At 36.9% G+C, this 20,274-nt stretch overlaps 2 protein-coding genes across 2 annotated transcripts in view; both read left to right on the top strand.

Moving 5' to 3' along the window:
* Spats1 (spermatogenesis associated serine rich 1) overlaps nt 1–765 on the top strand; it is a 48,551-nt gene extending 47,786 nt beyond the window's left edge. Inside the window, exon 9 of the mRNA XM_076859504.1 lies at nt 656–765. Coding sequence (XP_076715619.1) covers nt 656–765 — 110 coding nt within the window. The remainder of the gene's footprint in view (nt 1–655) is intronic.
* Cdc5l (cell division cycle 5 like) overlaps nt 622–20,274 on the top strand; it is a 52,122-nt gene continuing 32,469 nt past the window's right edge. The window contains exons 1-8 of the mRNA XM_076858628.1: nt 622–876; nt 3,739–3,842; nt 5,328–5,489; nt 6,113–6,240; nt 6,927–7,026; nt 12,820–13,038; nt 14,749–14,893; nt 16,445–16,633. Of these exons, the coding sequence (XP_076714743.1) occupies nt 832–876; nt 3,739–3,842; nt 5,328–5,489; nt 6,113–6,240; nt 6,927–7,026; nt 12,820–13,038; nt 14,749–14,893; nt 16,445–16,633 (1,092 nt within the window). The 5' untranslated portion in view covers nt 622–831. The remainder of the gene's footprint in view (nt 877–3,738; nt 3,843–5,327; nt 5,490–6,112; nt 6,241–6,926; nt 7,027–12,819; nt 13,039–14,748; nt 14,894–16,444; nt 16,634–20,274) is intronic.

The raw sequence follows: 20,274 nt of genomic DNA, 5'->3' as shown, positions 1-20,274 counted from the left end.
TGAAAAGAGCCAAGACTCCAACTTAACCAGAGTTCGTCTAACGCCAGAGTTTATCAATAGCAACTCTCATTAATCAACACAGACTGATGAATGATGAATGAAAAGCTCTGATGGGACATGTCTGTTGATTTCTGGGATAACCACGGATCTCCTAGAGGTGGGACGGGGTGAGTGGCGTTGCCCTCCTTGCAATAATCACTGCCACTTTTTTTGTGCAGTTATGTATTAGGTAACTGTGCCAGGTATATGATCTCATTTAATCCTTAGGATAATCGTATGAGATTGATTCCATCATTATCTCTATTTTTACGGGTAGAACACTGAGCCTTTTCCCGAGCATTCTGTGAATAAATTCCTAGTAGCGAAATGCTTAATATAGTGCTACATTAATAAATTAACCAAGCTCTCTGCGGACCAACTGGGTTGAAACCCCTTTCCTGACATTCCCACCCCCTGCCACTGAGTGACGTCACGACCAACGCCACCTCTGTGGTCCTGGCCAAGTTCCACCTTTGCTATCTCGCGAGAAACCTGGTTTCTTCCGACCCCGTCTTGGACATGCGCGCGGCGCAGGGTGCTTCGGCTGCCGCAGTTTGATGGTTTTATGTCAGTCTTGCTATCCTGAAGGTTTCACAGAGCTCTTCTTTCCCTTCAGCTACCGACATCTCGCGAGACCGGCTAGTCGGCCCGCCCTCCTGCGCCTGCGCAGTTCTCTTCAAAGCAGAAGGTCGCGTTTGGAGGAAGTGGCGGCTTTGGGTCTCGTGACCGAGTCGCCGTTACTACTTTTCGGAAGCTCCTCTCGGCCGCTTGCCGGGACACTCTGCCGCCAAGATGCCACGAATTATGATCAAAGGGGGCGTGTGGAGGAACACCGAGGTGGGTCTCCTTTTCCCGCCGGTCGCTGCCCTCCGCCCCCTCCGACAGCTGTGCGCACGCGCGCGGAGGTTTGGGAGGCGAGGAGGATGCCCTGCGGGGTCTGCGCGGGGCCTCAGCGCGAGAGCGGACGCTCGGGGCCTTTACCTTGTCTGGCGGTGTGTTATCTCAGCGACTCCAGGACAGGGGTCGCGATTTAACCACCTGGCGCTAAGCTCTGAGCTCACTGCAAGGCATCTGTTGGGCCCTTAGTGAATTTTCGTGGAATTGAGGGCGCGCCCCCTTCCTCCTTTGGAGGAACTCTAGCGGGGGAAATGGGACGTCAGCGAGAGTTGATTTCTGGGGCAACACCCTCTCAGTCAGTGCAACCCCTCCGTCTCTGGGACTCAAAAATAAAGCAGTTGCTGTGGCCACAACTTTGGTTTTCATTGACTCCCTTGCACTGGGAAAGAAACTTGAGTGCCAGGTTCGAAGAACCCGTTTATGCACTCACCGCTTTGCTTATCTGTTATCGAGGCATAACCTGTCTGTCCTCCCGACAGATCCCAAGGTCTCGCTCTTTCTTAACTTCCTGTTATTCTTGCCTTTGCCTGGATAGAAGCCAGATAGAACAAACTGCCTACCACAGTTTTACTTTCAAAAAACGTAGTGAGTAATGCCCTGGGTGAGCCCAAGGGCAGTAGAACTGGAGTAAAATGGAAATTAAGTTTTAGTGCAGGTTGCATTCAGACTGCACTGAATTTACTAGTTCCCAGAATGCATCTGCAGGCACTCTGTTTACCTCTTGTGCCTTCTCGGAATGTGTTTTTACTGCTTAGCATCCTCCTGACCATCCTTCAAACCTAGTTCAGAAACACATCTTGGAATCTTTGCTCATCCGCCCTGTAAAAGTTAGTTGCATCCCCAGGAGTCTTGGGTACCTCTTTTGTCCATTTATTATAGTTTGTTTTGTTCTTTTGCAAGCATCATATCTTTCTGTGCGATGATGTATAAATTTCTTAACCTCTTACCACCTCCGTTTCCTCATTTTTTTTTTTTTTTTAAAGGAGATAATTCCTACTGCTCTTGAGGATTAAATGGGTTAAGCCGTTGGGAGTATTTACAACAGAACCAGGCACATAGTAGTCTTTCAGTAAGTGCTAGTTGTTGCTTCCCTCACCAGACAGCATTGCAAAAGGACCAGGTCTTGGTAGACTTAGGACCTAGGATAGTGGCCAACATGAAGTAGGTTGTTTGGCAGATGTTTGGGAATGACTAGTAGGGTGGATGGATACCTGCTTATATATTCGATTGAAGATGTGCTGAAGTATAGCAGTACTTCAACAAAGTTACAGATAAATGCAGTGATAATTTATTCAGCTTGTGGTTAGGGAACCATACTGTTTAAATTGGAGAAGAGATTACTTCTTTTTTTAAAGATATATTTATTTTTTAGTTGTAGGTGGACACAATATCTTTATTTTATATTTATGTGGTGCTGAGGATCAAACCCAGTGCCTCATGCGTGTTAGGCTTGCACTTTACCACTGAGCCACAGCCCTAGGCCCCCCACCCGCAAGATATTACTTCTAAGGGAGAGACACTTATACAGAATCAATTAACAGCACAATTTCTATGCAGTGTCAAAGCCCTGCAATCTTTTTTAAATTTTTTAAAAAATTTTTTAGTTGTAGATGGACATAATACCTTTATTTCTTATTTTTACGTGGTTCTGGGGATCGAACCCAGTGCCTCACACATGCTAGGCAAGTGCTGTACCACTGAGCCACAATCCTGTCCCAAAGCCCTGCAGTCTTTTAAAAACTCTTCTGATAATGGGAGGGGAAATGAAGTACAGAGATTCAAATACAAGACATGTAGCTCAAGTTTGATGTGGAAAAATCCCCAAAGTAAAATATCCCAAGTGCATTAATCTGTGGCTTCATCATCCCTGGTGTCTGCGTCTTAGCTTCCCAGGCTGTCCAGGGATTGGTGCATTCTATGTTGTATTGGGTGCCTTGGTAAAATAGTATTTAGAGACTACTATTGTATGTTTGTATTGGGTGAGCTGACTGGTGGGGTTGGAGAGAAATATTTAGTTTTAGGTCAGACTTGAGATGTAAATTCTTGAGTCATTGTGCATGTTAAGGGACTGGAGAGGCAGTGCTGTGCATGACCAGAGTCCCAGGTTGTTTCTTTATTTTATTTATTTATATGCAGTGTTAAGAATCAAACCCAGTGCCTCACACATGCTAGGCAAGTGCCCTACCACTGAGCCACAACTCCAGTCCCCTAGGTTATTCTTGAGTTGTAGATGTGACTTGTTTGATTCTCTTTTCCCCAATACACAGACCTGTTTCAAGGTAGGTATTTAGGAAATGCTTCTTGAATGATTGTATAAATGAATGAACTAAACCTTTTTGAAGGGAAAGAGCTACAATGGAGAATACTTTTGCTAATCTCTGTCAGGAAGTAATGTTGCTGAAAGTGGGCTGTTCCTATTTCCAGTTTGTTGAGGAATTTCTTCTTAGTTTTTAAATTTTATTTTATTCTTGCTTGCTGTTATTTTTGTACTTTATTTCCACCCCAATATTGAGGATGGAACCTAGGTGTGCTTTTTTCCTGAACTACATCCCCAGCCTGTTTCTAAAATTTTGAGGCAGGGTTTTGCTAAGTTGCCAAGGTTTGCCTTGAACTTGTGATCCTCTTGCCTCAGCCTCCAGAGTTGCTGGGGTTATAGGTGAGAGCCAATACCCTGTCCCCCATTTACCTTTATTTTTTATAACCTGAGGTTCCTCTCCCCCTCAATCAAGAGTTAATTTAAATGTTGTCTTTTCTCATTTTGGATTTTGTGATTGAATGTACTATCTCTGACAATTCTTTTAGGATGAAATTCTGAAAGCAGCAGTAATGAAATATGGGAAAAACCAGTGGTCTAGGATTGCCTCATTGCTGCATAGAAAATCAGCAAAGCAGTGCAAAGCCAGATGGTATGTACCAGTTAAAGAATGGAAAACAAAAAGTGACCTTGATTATGATGAGGCGAATTCTTTGAATCGTCTCGAAGATGGCATCAGGATATAGAATGGGAAATGGGATTTTGGGCTTAACTGCTACTTGCTTCCTAGGCAAGACTTTTTTTCTATTTCCTTTAGCCCTGCCCCTGTTTTCTTCCAGTTAGGGATAAAAATACTTGAAACTAACTGATGGAGATCAAAGCTCCATTTTTAAACGTGTTAATGTGTTTGAGAGCACTTTGTGAAGCATAAAATCTTAAGGACAGATGGTCCCCAGCTTATAAACGGATTGTGTCCTAAAAATTTATAAATTGGTTGCTTTAAGAATTATTTTCACAAAGAAATAAAAAAATGACATATAATGGTTAATTTTCTGAGCAAACTTACAATAATTGAGTTTTCTCATAATAGAATTGAAATATTATATATTTCTACACTAAAATACAATGTAGGCCAATACTATATCTATGGTGTTACCTTTTAAATTGCAGGGAGGTGGCTGCATTAAATTGTTTATATTTGTTCTTGGTATGAGGGATATGATCCCAGACTCTACCCATCCGCTCCCAGGAAGAAACTTTTGTTGTACGAAGTGACTTAATTTCCTAGGCATTTGGATATAAGAAAGGATCAGAAGGTAGAAATTTGACTGCAGAGGTAGATGGTTCTTGGGAAGAAGAAGTGGTTTGGGTTTCTGTTTCTCTTAGTGGCACTAAGTTCTTGCTCTAGAGGTTGTGAAGACTTATGTCTTACTTGCCAGCCTCTCATCTAGCGAAGTACTAGATGCAAAAGATGGGTTGAGTGGATATTAGAAAAGACAGAGGATGTCCTAATATTTTATTTAAACTTAAAAGCATACCAGGCAAATGAAACAACAGTTAGTGGGTATAATGAAATGCTTAAGGAAATAAGCTAACATTTTGTGAGAAAGCATGGGGAAGTATTATGAAAACTAGAAACACTAAAAAAATGAGGTAGTATTGTCTTTTTTCCAAATAATTTCAAAAATCTCAAGTAAAAAAAATAAAAACAAGTGAGTTGAAAAAGAAGGCATATGATCATGTTTCAGTCAAATTACCTTTTTTAAAATTTATTTATTTATTTTTTAGTTTTCGGTGGACACAACATCTTTATTTTTATGTGGTGCTGAGGATCGAACCCAGCGCCCCGCGCATGCCAGGCAAGCGTGCTACTGCTTGAGCCACATCCCCAGCCCCAAATTACCTTTTTAAAGTATTACGAATCTTACATAATTACAATACAGTAGAATGTAGTAAGATGGAGAATATTAAATGGCATAAGTTTACTACACAGTGAATAGTCTCTTGTCAAAAAATGCAGCTTTAGTAATTGAAGGTTGAAAGCATGTTTTTCAAATAGTAGAAGTCAGTGTATCTAGTGTGGAAATTAGATATTTATAGTAGGTGATTAATGTATAAAATACTATCTTTTTAATAGGTATGAATGGCTGGATCCAAGCATTAAGAAAACAGAATGGTCCAGAGAAGAAGAGGAAAAACTCTTGCACTTGGCTAAATTGATGCCAACTCAGTGGAGGACTATTGCTCCAATAATTGGAAGAACAGCAGCCCAGTGCTTGGAACACTATGAATTTCTCCTGTAAGCGAATATTCAAAATCAGTTAAAATATGTGTATATGTTAATGAGACTGAACAAACTTTTAGCATTTCCTGTCTTTTAAGTTTTAATTATAGATGTGACTAAAATCAGAGGAGCTAAAGCTGTTGGGCTCTATATTTCAGATGTCATGTGGTTGATTAAAACTATGTCTTTTAGTGTATACTTTTTATTTAAAAGAATAAAAGTATACAGGTCATACATGTTCATAATAGAAAATTTGGGGAAAAAAATAATAGCGAAAGAACAAATGAAAGTCACCCATAATCATACTGCTGAGAATGAACTATTAGAGCATTTGTGTTTTTGTTGGTGTTTGTGTTTGTGTGGCTGCACTGTGTTTGCAATTAAGGGGCTGCTTGGATCCTGTTTTATAGTGAATTAAAGCACTCTCTGAAATTAGAGAATTTTAATACTATTTATTTCAGATGAAGCAGTGACAGAATTGCTTTATTAATGCTCATTTATTGAGCATTTCGAGATTGCTGGAATGTACCCAACTACTACATACATCTGTAAAGCTGTTTATTTTTTGTTTATTTTTTGGTGGTGGGGAAGGAGAACCAAGTGGTAACTCTGAGTAACTCATCTGAGCTTTTTTTTAGGGACAAAACTGCCCAAAGAGACAATGAAGAGGAAACAACAGATGATCCACGAAAACTTAAACCTGGAGAAATAGATCCAAATCCAGAAACAAAACCAGCACGGCCTGATCCAATTGATATGGATGAGGGTGAGTGTATGCTTGTGAGAGATTAGTTTCTTTCATTAACTATAGACACCTCAGGCCTCTTAAACTTTTAAAATTCCTTTCTGAACTCTTGTGACTTTTCAGAATTCTATTATTAGTTGTTATTGTAAGTATCTTTTAAAATATCTCTAGTCTGTTCTATTATAGAATAGTTGTTCTTTTAGATAGTTCCTTTTGTCTTCCATTTTTTTCAATTCATTTAATATCTTAAGCAGTGTAGCCAAACTGTGCAGATTCCCAAAAGTATGAGGTTCTATTTCTCATTCTTTTATCCAACAGGTCAGGATATTGGACCTCAGTTCTTCTTTGTCTTTAGGCAGATCATTTAATCTCTGTGAGAAGGCAATACCATAAGACTGCGATGGAGATTTTTTGTTGATTTTGTGAGATGTTGAACCAAGAATCAGAGGAATTGGACTTAGATCCACACCTGCTGCTTATTAACTATTTAACCTAATTTCCTGTAAAGTTGGAATTGCTCAAGGAGGGTACATAGGTGACTAAGGTCACATAGCTAGCAAGTGTTGAACCTGATTTTAAACCTAGTTTCTCCTTTATGCTACATGGTATTTATGTTTTTTTTTTTTTCTTTTCTTATTTTAAGCACTAGGGTATATCTTACATACCTTGCTTGGAAAGAATCTTAGTTGTTCTCTTTGTTTTTGCAGATGAACTTGAGATGCTTTCTGAAGCTAGAGCCCGCCTGGCTAATACTCAGGGAAAGAAGGCCAAGAGGAAAGCAAGAGAGAAACAATTAGAAGAAGCAAGGTGTGGTTTTCTCAGTTCATTTTCAATAAATGGTCTGTTCGTTCTTAAGCCCATTAAAATTGGATTATTTATCAGTGCTGTTTAGTGAATAATAATCTTACTTGTCGTTTTTCTATATTGTTTCTTTATTACTCTAAAAAAACTTGCTGTTCCCCCCAACAACCATTTTAGAGTAATTACAGAAAAACTGTATGTGTCATGAAGACATGACGGAAGTAATGCACAGTTAACCTAGTATTTGATCTGTTAGTATACCAAAGCTTCATCTGTTACAGCATCTTGGAGTCAAGTGACTGGAGGACACAGATGATTAACTTTTTCATGACTGCCAGTTGGTTTTTCTTTTTAGTAGGGCACTGACTATGAAATAAGAATATTGGCTAAGCATGGAGTACATGAGCCTTGAACCAAATTTTAGGCTTTTGTAGAAATCTTCGTTAAATAATTAGTGATTATTAGATAAGTTATGGAATCAACCCAGATGCCCACAATAAATGAAATGATTAAGAAATGTGGCATATATACAAGGGAATTATATGCAACCATAAAACAGAATGAAATTATGGCATTTGTTGGTAAATGGATGGAAATGGAGAATATCATGCTAAGTGAAATTAGCCAAACTCAGAAAATCAAAGGTCGAATGTTTTCTCATATGTAGAAGCTAGACTAAAACAAAGAAAAGGGGAAGGGAAGGATAGGATAATGTAAATGACCAGTCAAATATAAATTAAAGAAAGAGTAGAGAAAGGAGAATAGGAGTGGCGAGGGAAAAGCAGGGGTCAGGGGATAATGAACTGAAATCAGTTTCCATGCACGTTCGAGATTGCTGGAATGTACCCAACTACTACATACATCTGTAAAACTGTAATTTTAAAAAATGAGTGAATATATCTTAGGCATTGTCTTTTACTCAGGATTTTGTCCCACTTTCTTCTGTTTGCTTTTTGTTGGTAAATCTATAATTAATATTCTTTATGGCCCAGAAACCAAGATGAAGTTGATAGACCATCTGGACTGTATAACAGCTTATTAACTTTTGGGATTCAGGCATTGGAGTAACTCCCTAGCCTTCACAGTGCCTTTTGTGGTCCTCAAGCTAGCCAGGAAGTACTTCCTGACATGATGAATATCATTGTGTTGATGGTTTCATCAGTAATGGCTTTGAAGTGCCATATGCTGAGATAAAGTATTATTTCATTCCTGAGGATGCTATGCTATTGGCATAGCTGGCCAGTCACTAGTCTAGTATAATTAACTTTTGATGGGAATATGCCTGGCTTGGGATAGTGAACACAAACCCAGAGAGTAGCTAAATTTTCTATTAGGTCTCAGTTACTGGGATAGAACCCAGTGTAAGTGCTCTACCACTTTCTGTGCTTTATACTTTTTAGGGTTAAGGATGTAAAGTTGAAAAAAATTACTTTTCCATTTTTATTTGGAAGAATTGTTTGGAAGATTGTTGGGAGACCCAATTTTTAGAGCCTACTAGCCATGTGGGTGGGCAAGGGTTATAGCAGATGCACATGTGAAAAATCAAAGTTTGGCTAACAGTGATTGCTTTCAATATATTTTTGCAGATTTTAACTCTACAATTTCTTGTAGGTTTTCTTGTAGAATCAACATATTTTTCTAAGTTGTGTTGTACATACAGGTTGGATTGGCTTGTATGCAAAGTGCATGCAGGACTATTTAAATGTTAAATTACAAGTCTATCTTATAACTTAAAAACGTTTTTATTGATTGTGAAAGTAATATGCTTTTAATTCCAGTACCTGTTAATATTTATATTTTGAGGACACAACAGGTATAATATGCATTTACTATAAGGATTTGTGATATTCAATAAAAATATGTGGTAAATGTTTTCTAATGTGATTTGAAGTCTTTGTTTCCATTATTTAAAGAACAAGATTAATATTTGGAATATATTCTTCCAAAACTTTCTCTCAATATAGATGTATTTTATGTGTACATAAACCCACCTACATTTATATATATGAGAGGGCAGCTGTTAATCTTATTTGGTTCTCTTGTAACTGTTTTTTTTTTTTTTTAAATCAAGTGCAAACTTTTATTGTTTTTTATTTTTTATTTTTTGTGGTGCTGGGATTGAACCCAGAACCTCGTGCATTGTGAGGCAAGCACTCTACCAACTGAACCATGTCCCCAGTCCTGTAACTGTTTCTTTGTAATATGTTTATCATATTTTTTTCTTGGAAACTGGACATTTATTTTAGTTGATATATTGTAGCAATTCTGGGTACTGCCCCTTCCTACCTCTATTTATTGTTAGTTGCTTGCTTATTTGTTTGGTGAACCAACTTCATTATTTTAGTGGTCTGTTCTCTGCTTCCTTCCCTCCTGGCAAGAAATGTGGTCTCTGATGCTGCTTCTTAGGGAGGGGCAATCTTGGATATGCCCATGTTTTCAGGGATTGCATGTTTTGGGCAGGGATCTCTTTGACATCTCTTTTCCTGACTATACCTAGCTGTGTGCGTATTGTTTTTAGCAGTGTCCTGGGTATAAATTGTTCCACAGCCTGATCCAGGCCAGTTTGGGCTCCTTTGAAGGGCTAGTACCTGGAATCAGTGTTGAAGATTTGTTCCGACTCCAGGAGGGTTCCTTACAGCTTTCTCTTTCAGTTTCTCTCTGGCCAACTAGTGGGCCTATAGTTGTGCCTATTATCTCCAGTGAATTTGTTAGTTTCTTTCTTTTTTTTAAAAAAAACATTTTTTTGGTTGTAGATGGACACAATACTTTTATTTTGTTTAGTTTTTTTCTTTTTTTTAATGTGGTGCTGGATAGAACCCAGTGCAAGTGCTCTACTACCGAGCCATGACCCCAGCCCAAATTTGTTAGTTTACTAATTGCCTTTTACCACAATTGCCGCTATTTTTGAGAGTGTCCTTAGACTGGAACTTCTCTATACTCTACAGGTGTAGTCATTTCCTTTGGAAGGAGATTTGAAACTCTCTGTTCTGTGACCTGCTTCTTTCCCAGGGCTCTGACAATGCAAGTGTCTGAGTGACACTCCTGCTTTATGAACCGAGTGCTTGGTGGGCAGTGGGAGCATGATGTGATGTGTAGTAGCCCAGTTCTCCTTACGTTGTCTTTCTCAGCATGGAACACTCATCCTAGAAGCTGGGGCAAGTAATAGTCTCATCAATACTCTGCCCAAGGTGGCACTGTTTGGGTGAAACAGGGGAGCTCTACTTCTAGTCATTCTTGATGGTATTCAGCTTCTGCAAGTGGGTGTCTGGTGGTAGGGTAAGAAATTCTGATGTCCTGCTTTTCCTGAAGTGAAAGCCCTAACACTGGGAGCTGGTAGGAAGAGGGAACCTTACATTCTTGGCTGTGTGGAATGATGTTTCTTTCTCCTTGATTTGGAGGGGTAGGAGACAGTGGATCTCTTTTCAGCTGCTATACTTTTATTTGCTTTTTTTAAAAAATATTTTTTTAGTTGTTGATGGACTTTATTTTATATATTTATATATGGTGCTGAGAATCAAACCCAGTCCCTCACACATGCTAGGCAAGTGCTCTACCACTGAGCCACAACTCCGCCCCCTTTTGTTTGCTTTCTTGCTGAGTTTAAGTAAATTTTCTTGAATTAATATTTATATTTTTTGCCATATTTCATTAAGATCCTTTCCAGAACTTTAATTGGTTATTTTTTTGTCGTTTTTCTTTTGTGGTGCTGGGGATTGAACCCAGGACCTTACACATGCTGGGCAAGTGCCTTACCAGCCAGCCACATCTGTAGCCCCAAGATTAGTTTGTTTTTGGTGGTACTGGGATTGAACCTCGGACATTGAGCATGCTAGCCAAGTGCTATCCATTGAATTATCCCCAGCTCTGGTTGTTTTTTTCATCAGTGCCTTTGGGGATAGAGATTTACGGAGTTCCTCATGCACTTACACTGGGAGTCACCTTTATATATACTGTTTTGTGACTTGTTTTCCTTCCTTTTAATATTTGGAGCAACTTTTCTTGTCATTAAATCATTAAAGTTATAGCATCATGGGAAAGTTCAAAGAAAAAAAGTTTTCTTTTTTAGATGGAATTCCACCTTCACTGACAATCATGGTTAAATTTTGGTGGACATCCTTCACATCATTTCCGAATTCACTGATAGGTAATTTTTGCATGTTGCTCTTTAGTGTGTAAACAATTTTTATGCACTTAGGCCTCTTGACATGTCTGTTAGAGGAGATGTATGTCCTTTCTAAAGGTTACATAGATGGCTGTATAATATCCTGTCTTATAGGCATGTTACAGATTCATTTAATTAATTTCTTATTGATGGATGTTTAGATTGTGTCCAGTTATCTACTGTTATGAACAGTCTTCTCATTAAGTCCTTGCTCATGTTCTGATTTATTTCCTTAGGCTAGAGGCTGAGAAGTAAAATTGCTGGGTTAAAAAAAATATGAAAAACCTTAGGCTTTTAATACATATTTCTGAATTTGTTTTGGAGAAAGCTGTCCCAGTTTATTTTCTCATTACCTTTTTGGGAGGCTTTCTACTTTTTATACCTTTCTCACTAAAATAAGTGGGGTGGTATCAATTAGATATACAAATGGTGCCTGTTAATTTGTGATTCTTTATCAAATAAAACTTTGTTATTTTCATTTGTTCTCCCCAACCCTTTGGAGCAGGTTTTTATTTTTTTTTATTTTTATTTTATTTTATTTTATTTTTTTATTGGTTATTCAAAACATTACAAAGATTTCAGAATCACATCGGTTACACATCCACATTTTTACATAATACCATAATAGTAACTGTTGTATTCTGCTACCTTTCCTATCCTCTACTATCCCCCCTCCCCTCCCCTCCCATCTTCTCTCTCTACCCCATCTACTGTAATTCATTTCTCTCCTTATTTTTTTCCCATTCCCCTCACAAACTCTTATATGTAATTTTGTATAACAATGAGGGTCTCCTTCCATTTCCAAGCAATTTCCCTTTTCTCTCCCTTTCCCTCCCACTTCATGACTCTGCTTAATGTTAATCTTTTCCTCCTGCTCTTCCTCCCTGCTCTGTTCTTGGTTGCTCTCATTATATCAAAGAAGACATTTGGCATTTGTTTTTTAGGGATTGGCTAGCTTCACTTAGCATAATCTGCTCTAGTGCCATCCATTTCCCTGCAAATTCCATGATTTTGTCATTTCTTAGTGCTGCGTAGTACTCCATTGTGTATAAATGCCACATTTTTTTTATCCATTCATCTATTGAGGGGCATCGGGGTTGGTTCCACAGTCTAGCTATTGTGAATTGTGCTGCTATGAACATCGATGTGGCAGTATCCCTGTAGTACGCTCTTTTGAGGTCTTCAGGGAATAGTTGGAGCAGGTTTTTAAAAAACTTTGCATTGACTTTTTATATTTAATAATTTCTAATATTAATTGCAAATATTTTTTCTATAATTTGCCTTTTTATTTCATTTTTGGTTTTTATAGTGCTGCTGTTGTAAAAATTAGATCTTAAATCTGTTGATTTTTTTTCTTTGACTTTAATTTATATTGAGCAAGTACATTCTTATCCAGAGATAGGATACATAATTACATATCGTTTCTTCTGATTTTTCATGTTGCTTTATGTGCATAGATGTGTGTGTACACCTTTAAATCAAAACTGGGATTTGTTTTGGTGAACAGTATGAGATGAAGGTTTACAATAAATATTTCTATCTCAAATAACCAGGTCGTTTTCTTAACTCTGTTGGATGATCCATCTTTGCCCCATGATACATGATTTTCAAGGTGATTTTGTATTCTTTTTCTTCAGGCGTCTTGCTGCCCTTCAAAAAAGAAGAGAACTTCGAGCAGCTGGCATAGAAATTCAGAAGAAAAGAAAAAAGAAGAGAGGAGTTGATTATAATGCTGAAATCCCATTTGAAAAAAAGCCTGCTCTTGGTTTTTATGATACTTCTGAGGAAAACTACCAGTCCCTTGATGCAGATTTTAGGAAATTAAGACAACAGGATCTTGATGGGGAGCTAAGATCGTAAGTTGCCTTTCTGATCTGGAAATAGAAAGGTACAATGGGAATTTTTTATTGTTATTGTCAGAGCTAAATTTTTATGATTTAGCACAATGTGGCCTGCTTATACTGTTTTTATGTAATGTGTTCACCTTTCTGAGAAAACAAGTGTGACCTTGTCTCTCATTTTGTTAGTACAGAATGCTGTGTGGTTGAATTATAGTGGTTGGTTCTTTGTGGATTTGAACCCAGGGGTGAATATCACTGAGCTATACCCCCAGCCTGTTTTTCTTTTTTATTTTGAGACAGTGTCTCAGTAATTGATGAGGGTCTCACAAGTTGCTGAGGCTGGCTTTGAATTTGAGATGCTCCTGTTTCAGCCTCCTGTCTGTGGGATTATAGGTGTGCAGCACCACAACCAGGTCCTAGTTGACTATTTACTCACTAAATCACATCTTAACATTTAGGTACATTTGTGGACAAATCAGATGTTTTACTATTAGCCTGAAAAAAATCTGTTAATATCTGAACTGGTATTTTTTTTTTTTAAGTAAAAACTTTACCATGTTTTTATTAAAATGAAATTAAAAGAAAAAACTTACCAATGTTTTCCATTCTTAAGTTTCCCACTTGATGGGGATAAGTATGTATATTTATAAATGTTTATGTCTTAGAGTACAGAGGATTCATCTGTTTTTTTTTTTTTTTTTTTAAACTAAACTCTTTTTTTGGACACAATATCTTTATTTATTTATTTTTATGTGGTGCTGAGGATTGAACCCTGTGCCTCACGCATGTGAGGCAAGCATTCTACCACTGAGCTATAACCCCAGCCCCATTTCACCTACTTTTAAGAGTTTTTTGTTTGTTTTTTTTTTTTTTTTTTTTTTTTACAGAGTTTTCTTAAATCTTAAATCTGCTTATTATAGGGAGAATATTTTATACTTGTCAAAGAAGTTTTTGTTTGCTTCTCTCTGTTTACTTTCCATTTCTGTTTTCATGAATGGTTCCTAAGCAGATATCAGTCACTGTAAAATAGGATTTACTTGAATGTACTTGATTGTATATATTTCTCAAAGCAGGACCTTGCTTTATGGGCCCTATGAATAAAGAGATTAAAGAGGAAAACTAATCATTTGGAAGGAGTAGACTAGCTGGGGGGAGAAGAAAACAGGCAGAAGGAAAGATGGTATACTATAGGAGCTTTGAAAGACTGCTTTGATCCTGGCTTTAGGCTTCTAACAACTTTTGGGTGTGTTTTTCAGTAATACCCTTTTAAAAAATTGTATACTTTAAAAATCAACAATTTAATATCAATATTAAGGAGAAATTTAAAAATTCAGTGTTTTTATTTCATCTCCTTTACTGTTCCTTTTTTGTGCATTCATCTTATGTGCACACATGTTTTTATATGAATATAATCACAATATAGGAATTGTGGGGTTTTTTTGCCATTATATGTGATGTTTTGCATATTTGTTATCACAGGTTATGTTATCTTCAGGTTATGTTTTAATTTTTAGTACTTAATGTATCCCCTTAATAATTTTATTACTATTCTGAGTTTTCATTTTTGAAAATATTAACAGCTTGTGTATATTATTTTTGCTTTTTAAAGTTATTTTCTTTAGAAATAAGATTGTTTTTCAAAGGATATGAATATTTAAATGGATTTTGCTGTTATTGCCAAGGTATAACTTAAAATCTCTTTTTGTCTATCTTGATCCATTATAGTGAAAAAGAAGGAAGAGATAGAAAAAAAGACAAACAGCATTTGAAAAGGAAAAAAGAATCTGATTTGCCATCAGCTATTCTTCAAACCAGTGGTGTTTCTGAATTTACTAAAAAGAGAAGCAAACTAGTTCTTCCTGCTCCTCAGGTAATCTGATAAAAATAGTTTTTTTAATTTTATGAATTTATAAGCTCATTTCATTTATTCAGCAAATATTTGAGGGCCTTTGTTTCAGGCTTGTAATGGGTGAGCCACACGTGTAACAATAAATTATTGTGATATAATATGATAAATAAGCAACAGCTTCTCTATGTAAGTTATTATATGAAGTCTTAAACTGCTCATGATGGTTTAATAAGTAGTTGTTAACACTCAGCAATTTGTCACCAGCTACGGCTCTTGGCCACTTATTTGTAGTTGATCAGGATAGGTATGGTCTGGCTTGGTGAAATTCAAGCTGCTTTCTTTCAGGGAGTGTTTTGTTATATCATGTTTTTCTTTTTGAAAGAAAAGAAATGGGCTGGGGTTCTGGTTCAGTGGTAGAGTGCTTGTCTAGCACTTGTGAGGCACTGGGTTTGATCCTCAAAACTACATAAAAAAATGAAGTTTATATTGTATCCATCTATATCTTAGAAACACACACACACACACACTAAAAATATTTATGTGTATGTGCGTGTGTGTGTGTGTGTGTGGGGGGGTGCGTGTGTGTATATATGAGAAATAGCTCTGAAAAATCAGTGTGGGAATTGTGGAAAAGAGAAATACAAATATTTCCTCATTCAGTTTATTATAGTCCTTTAACTTAGTAATAGTTGGTCAGAAACATGGGAACTTTGAGTAACCTCTTGTTTTGAGTAGTATAGCTCTTCAGAAACAGACAGGTTTAATGGAGTAGAGGTAAGGACTTAGGAGACCAGCAGAGTTTGTTTCCCCAGAAGTCTTTTGGCTGCCTCAACAAAAGACTTGTGGGCATGAACATAATTGAATTTTGTCATATGTTGCTCTTTCTAGTAGTATTTTTAAGTTTAATTTTGTCTGAAATTTTCCTCTTAACACCCCTTAGAATATTTATTTTGGCAAAATTACCTTTAGCTTTTTTTAAGGATCTTGTGATTCAGTAGACTCTGTGATATTTTTATATGGTTTTTTTCCTTCCCATATGGATAGTTTTGTACAAAAACTATTATTTTATGTTCTTGGTACATAAGCATATTAGTTTGAAAGAATTTCAGAATGGAAATATAGCAGTTGTAGCTTGATTCTGTATCATAGATGAATTTTATCCCCATGGCATGTAGGAAAGGCTTTTAAAATTTTTAAAATAGAAATTATTTTTGCTGGGGGTACTGGGGATTAAACTCAGGAACACTCAACCACTGAGCCATATCTCCAGCCCTGTTTTGTATTTTATTTAGATACAGGGTCTCTGAGGTGCTTAGTGCCTCACTGTTACTGAGGCTGGCTTTGAACCCGCGGTCCTCCTATCTCAGCCCCACTGAGCTGCTGGGATTACAAGCGTGCACACCACACCTGGCTTAAAAATAGAAGTTTTAAAGTCAAAAAAGTTAGGGGTAGTGCAGTGACCCTGTGTGTTCTATACAGCTTCAGCAATTTATCTTTCTAGAATATGGAAATTTTAATCTGTGTTTGTCCTCAGTTAAAATGCTGCTTACTGTGATAATTGTGTCTTTTTAGATTTCAGATGCAGAACTTCAGGAAGTTGTAAAAGTAGGCCAAGCAAGTGAAATTGCACGTCAGACTGCTGAGGAATCTGGCATAACAAACTCTGCTTCCAGTACTCTTTTGTCTGAGTACAATGTCACCAACAACAGCATTGCTCTTAGAACACCCCGGACGCCAGCTTCCCAGGACAGAATTCTGCAGGTATGGTGTCACATAGTAGAGGACCCTTTTGCGTTCATTATTATATTTAAGGTATCATGAAGGAGAACACTAAGTGGTTTGGTTTTGTTTCTTTCAGGGTCTCAGCAGTTTGAAACTGAGTCCTGAATGAATAGATCCTGAAATAGTAGAGAAGCTAAATCAGCAGATTCAGTTATTAGGTGATTTTATTTCTACATTATTATAACAATTTTGAATCAAGTCCTTCTACCTTCACTAGTCTTTTATACCTGTCAGTAAAGCACAGGATTTAAATTTTTCACATTGCCTAGTAATCCTGGCAAGAAATGAGATATATGTGCAGTGATTTTAAAAACTGCCTTGCATTTTCTCATTGGCTTGACATCATATGTCAGTGGTAATGATTTCATTACCCTCTCTCACACATGGTATATCCACAGCTCTTTGTGTTCCACGGGTGTCTGTATGCCAGAGACAGATTTTTCTCAAACCTGGAAAACACTATTGAGAATTTTGGTATCCTTACATCTCATTTTCTTTTCTCTCATAGTCAGAAATATAATTTCAAGGTCTTGATCCAAGAATCAATGGTTGTGTAAGGCTTAGTAAGAAAAACAATTGTGCCCCTCATTGCTTGCTCTGCAGAGGTACCAATTACAATTCTTTGTTTTTATTTTCGTATTGCTAAGATACTTGTGACTTCACTGTTTTAAGAATTATTTGTTGTTTCTCTGTATAGAATTTGGACATTTGTCCCTATGTCTCAGTCATGCATATAGACTTTTTCAGTTCTCTCATTGTCAATTATAGTACCATCGTCCATTACAGTTAAAATATAGTTTTGGTTCATGGTTGGATTTATGACTCTGTAAACCTTGTTTATTCCTGAATCATGAGGTGCCTTATAACGTATATGTTATGTAAATACATATTTGTATATAATATATCGTATAATACTGTGCTTTGTTGTACAGTATTTTGTATTTTCTTGTAGTTAACATTTGTTTTACTCAGGTAGTGAATTTTTTGAGTACTTAGCATTAATTGAATTATAGACTGTATACGCTGTCAGTCTCCTGTGTTCTGGTCAGACTTCATATAATCTCATCTTTCTAAAGGTTACCAGCAGTCAAACCAGGGTACCTAACAGGATAACTGGCTGGCTACCCATCTGCATAAGAAATAAATGAACGATGTAAAAGGGAAAAATGAATTTTATGCAATTTTGTCAAATTGGAGAGAAGCAGTTAAGATTATATCTTCTCTCTCTCTCTCTCTTTTTTTTTTTTTATTTTTTTAAATATTTATTCTTTTAGGGTAGATGGACACAACACAAGCCTTTATTTTTATGTGGTGCTGAGGATCGAATCCGGGTCCCACCCGTGCTAGGCAAGCGCTCTACCGCTGAGCCACAATCCCAGCCCCTGTTATCTTCTCTTGTTAGTCACATAGAAGCTTACAGATGCAGTTAAAATTTATAGAAACAAAAGCCAGGAGGTGTAATTTCGTAGATATAGCTAGGCAGTGTTGGCTAGAAAACACAGGGGCTAGTTTTTTGTTTCCATTCACAGCATGAGGAAGCTCAGGAGCTAAACCTTTTTCAGAGCTTTTAATTTCAAAAGGTCTGTATTTTATAATAAAGTCTTTCCCAGAACTTTGAGATGCTCTAATTAGGACCGATAACTCACTGGATCTTGTTTACAGCATGATTTTATTGTTATTTTTTATTTTATTTTTTCAATTTCCCTTCACTGTCCCTGTAGAAAATCCCTTGGGTTCTCTTTCTTCTGGTTCCCATGACTTTGGCTTTCTTGGTTTATTCTCTTGTTAATGAAGCACAATATCCTTCACTAGCTTTCTGAGAAAGGATTCATGGAAGGTAGATTTTTTTTTTTAATTTAGTTTTTGTATACAAATAAAAATTGTATATATTTTTGGTGCTCAGCATGATGTTTTGATATGCGTATATATTTTAGAATGGCTAAATTAAGTTATTTAACATTACCTTATGTACTTTTTTTTTGTGGTGAGAACACTTAAAAATCTATTTTGTTAGCAGTTTTCAAGTTATTCACTAGAGTCATCATGATGTACAGTAGATCAGTATATTTCTTGTGTTTAACTGAAATTTTGTTTCAGGTTCTCCAAACCCTTAGCCTCTGGTAACCATTGTTTTTCTTTCTAAAAGTTTAACCTTTTCAAATAATATCATGGGATATTTGTCTTTCTGTGCCTAGCTCATTTCAATTAACATGATGTTCTCAGTTTCGTCAGTGTTCCAAATGCTAGGATTTCTTTTTTAAGGCTGAATGATATTCTTTGTGTATATGCCACATTTTAAAGATTCCTTCCTCTGTTGATAGATATTAAGGTTGATTTCTGTATCTTCTGGCTTGTGGCTGTGTTATTCAGATTATTAGTAGGAAAGCTAGTTTCTCTTTTTCTGGAAGTGTTTGTGATCTCCTTTTTCACATCCTTGGTTCTTTGTGTGGATCTTTCTCAGTCACTCTGCTAAGTATTTGGTGGATCTTTTAATTCTAGAGACTTGTGGCCTTTAATTCTTTTTATTTTGGTACCAGGGATTGAACTCGGGGGCACCCAACCGCTGAGCCACATCCCCAGCCCTATTTTGTATTTTTCATTTAGACACAGACTGAGTTGCTTAGTGCCTCGATGTTGCTGATGCTGACTTTGAACTTGTAATCCTCCTGTCTCAGCCTCCTAAGCTGCTGGGATTACAGCTGTGCACCATCGCACCCGGCTTGTGGCCTTTAATTCTTGAAAATTAGTTTGAATTAAAAAAAAATAAATCTTCCTTTTTATCAGTCACTTTATAGACCTCCAACTTTTGTCTTCTTTCCTCTCTAGATGATTTTCTCTGATATCTAGGAGCTTTTTAAAAACATGTTTAGTGTTTTTTTAACATCCATTCTTATTTCATGAACATCTTCTCTTCTCTGGGACTGTTGGTAATCATGATTTTGTTTTGATTTTACAAGGTTTTTCCTTTTTTATAGTCTCTTAAGTGTTTTGTTTCCTCTACCATTCATAAGCATGTATTCTCAAATGTTTGGTGATCTTTGATTCTTTTCCTGTATGTAGAGGTAAGGGGCAATTGTAAGCTGACATAAACTCTTTGTATGTGGGTGAGGCTCCTTGACTCCCAGCTTCTCTGGAGGCTGATCTGACTGGGATGTTTTGTTGGAATTTCTTGATGTCTATATTGCTTCATCAAAATTTATGAAACTCCTCAGAGAAGCAGCTTTTAATATCCTGCCTAAAGGGTGTACAACTGACGACCCTTTTGGGACCCACCTGAGGAAAAAAGGCTGAATGCCTCCAATTTAAAGTTTAAACTTATATGTCCTTTCTTTTTCTTCATAATAATAATTTGCTTTTAACACCTCTGGTATCCCCTAATTTAGAAAGCCTTTATTGTTCCCTCTGAAGAGTTTTTCCCTGAAGAGCTTTTATTCTCATTTTGTATTGTCCATGCAAGTTCACAAATTAATGCACACTAGTTATTTTATCATACAACTCGAGACTTTGAGGAGGCTTGGACATGGGGTTTCACAAGTAAATTACTAAAATATCTAGTATATCAGAGATTTTATAAAGCAATTTTGTGACTCTTTTGGACCCTGAGCGTAAATGAAGATGTG

Source organism: Callospermophilus lateralis, chromosome 6, assembly GCF_048772815.1.
Source record: "Callospermophilus lateralis isolate mCalLat2 chromosome 6, mCalLat2.hap1, whole genome shotgun sequence".
NCBI lineage: Eukaryota > Metazoa > Chordata > Mammalia > Rodentia > Sciuridae > Callospermophilus > Callospermophilus lateralis.
This window is presented reverse-complemented; position numbering and strand designations above follow the sequence as displayed.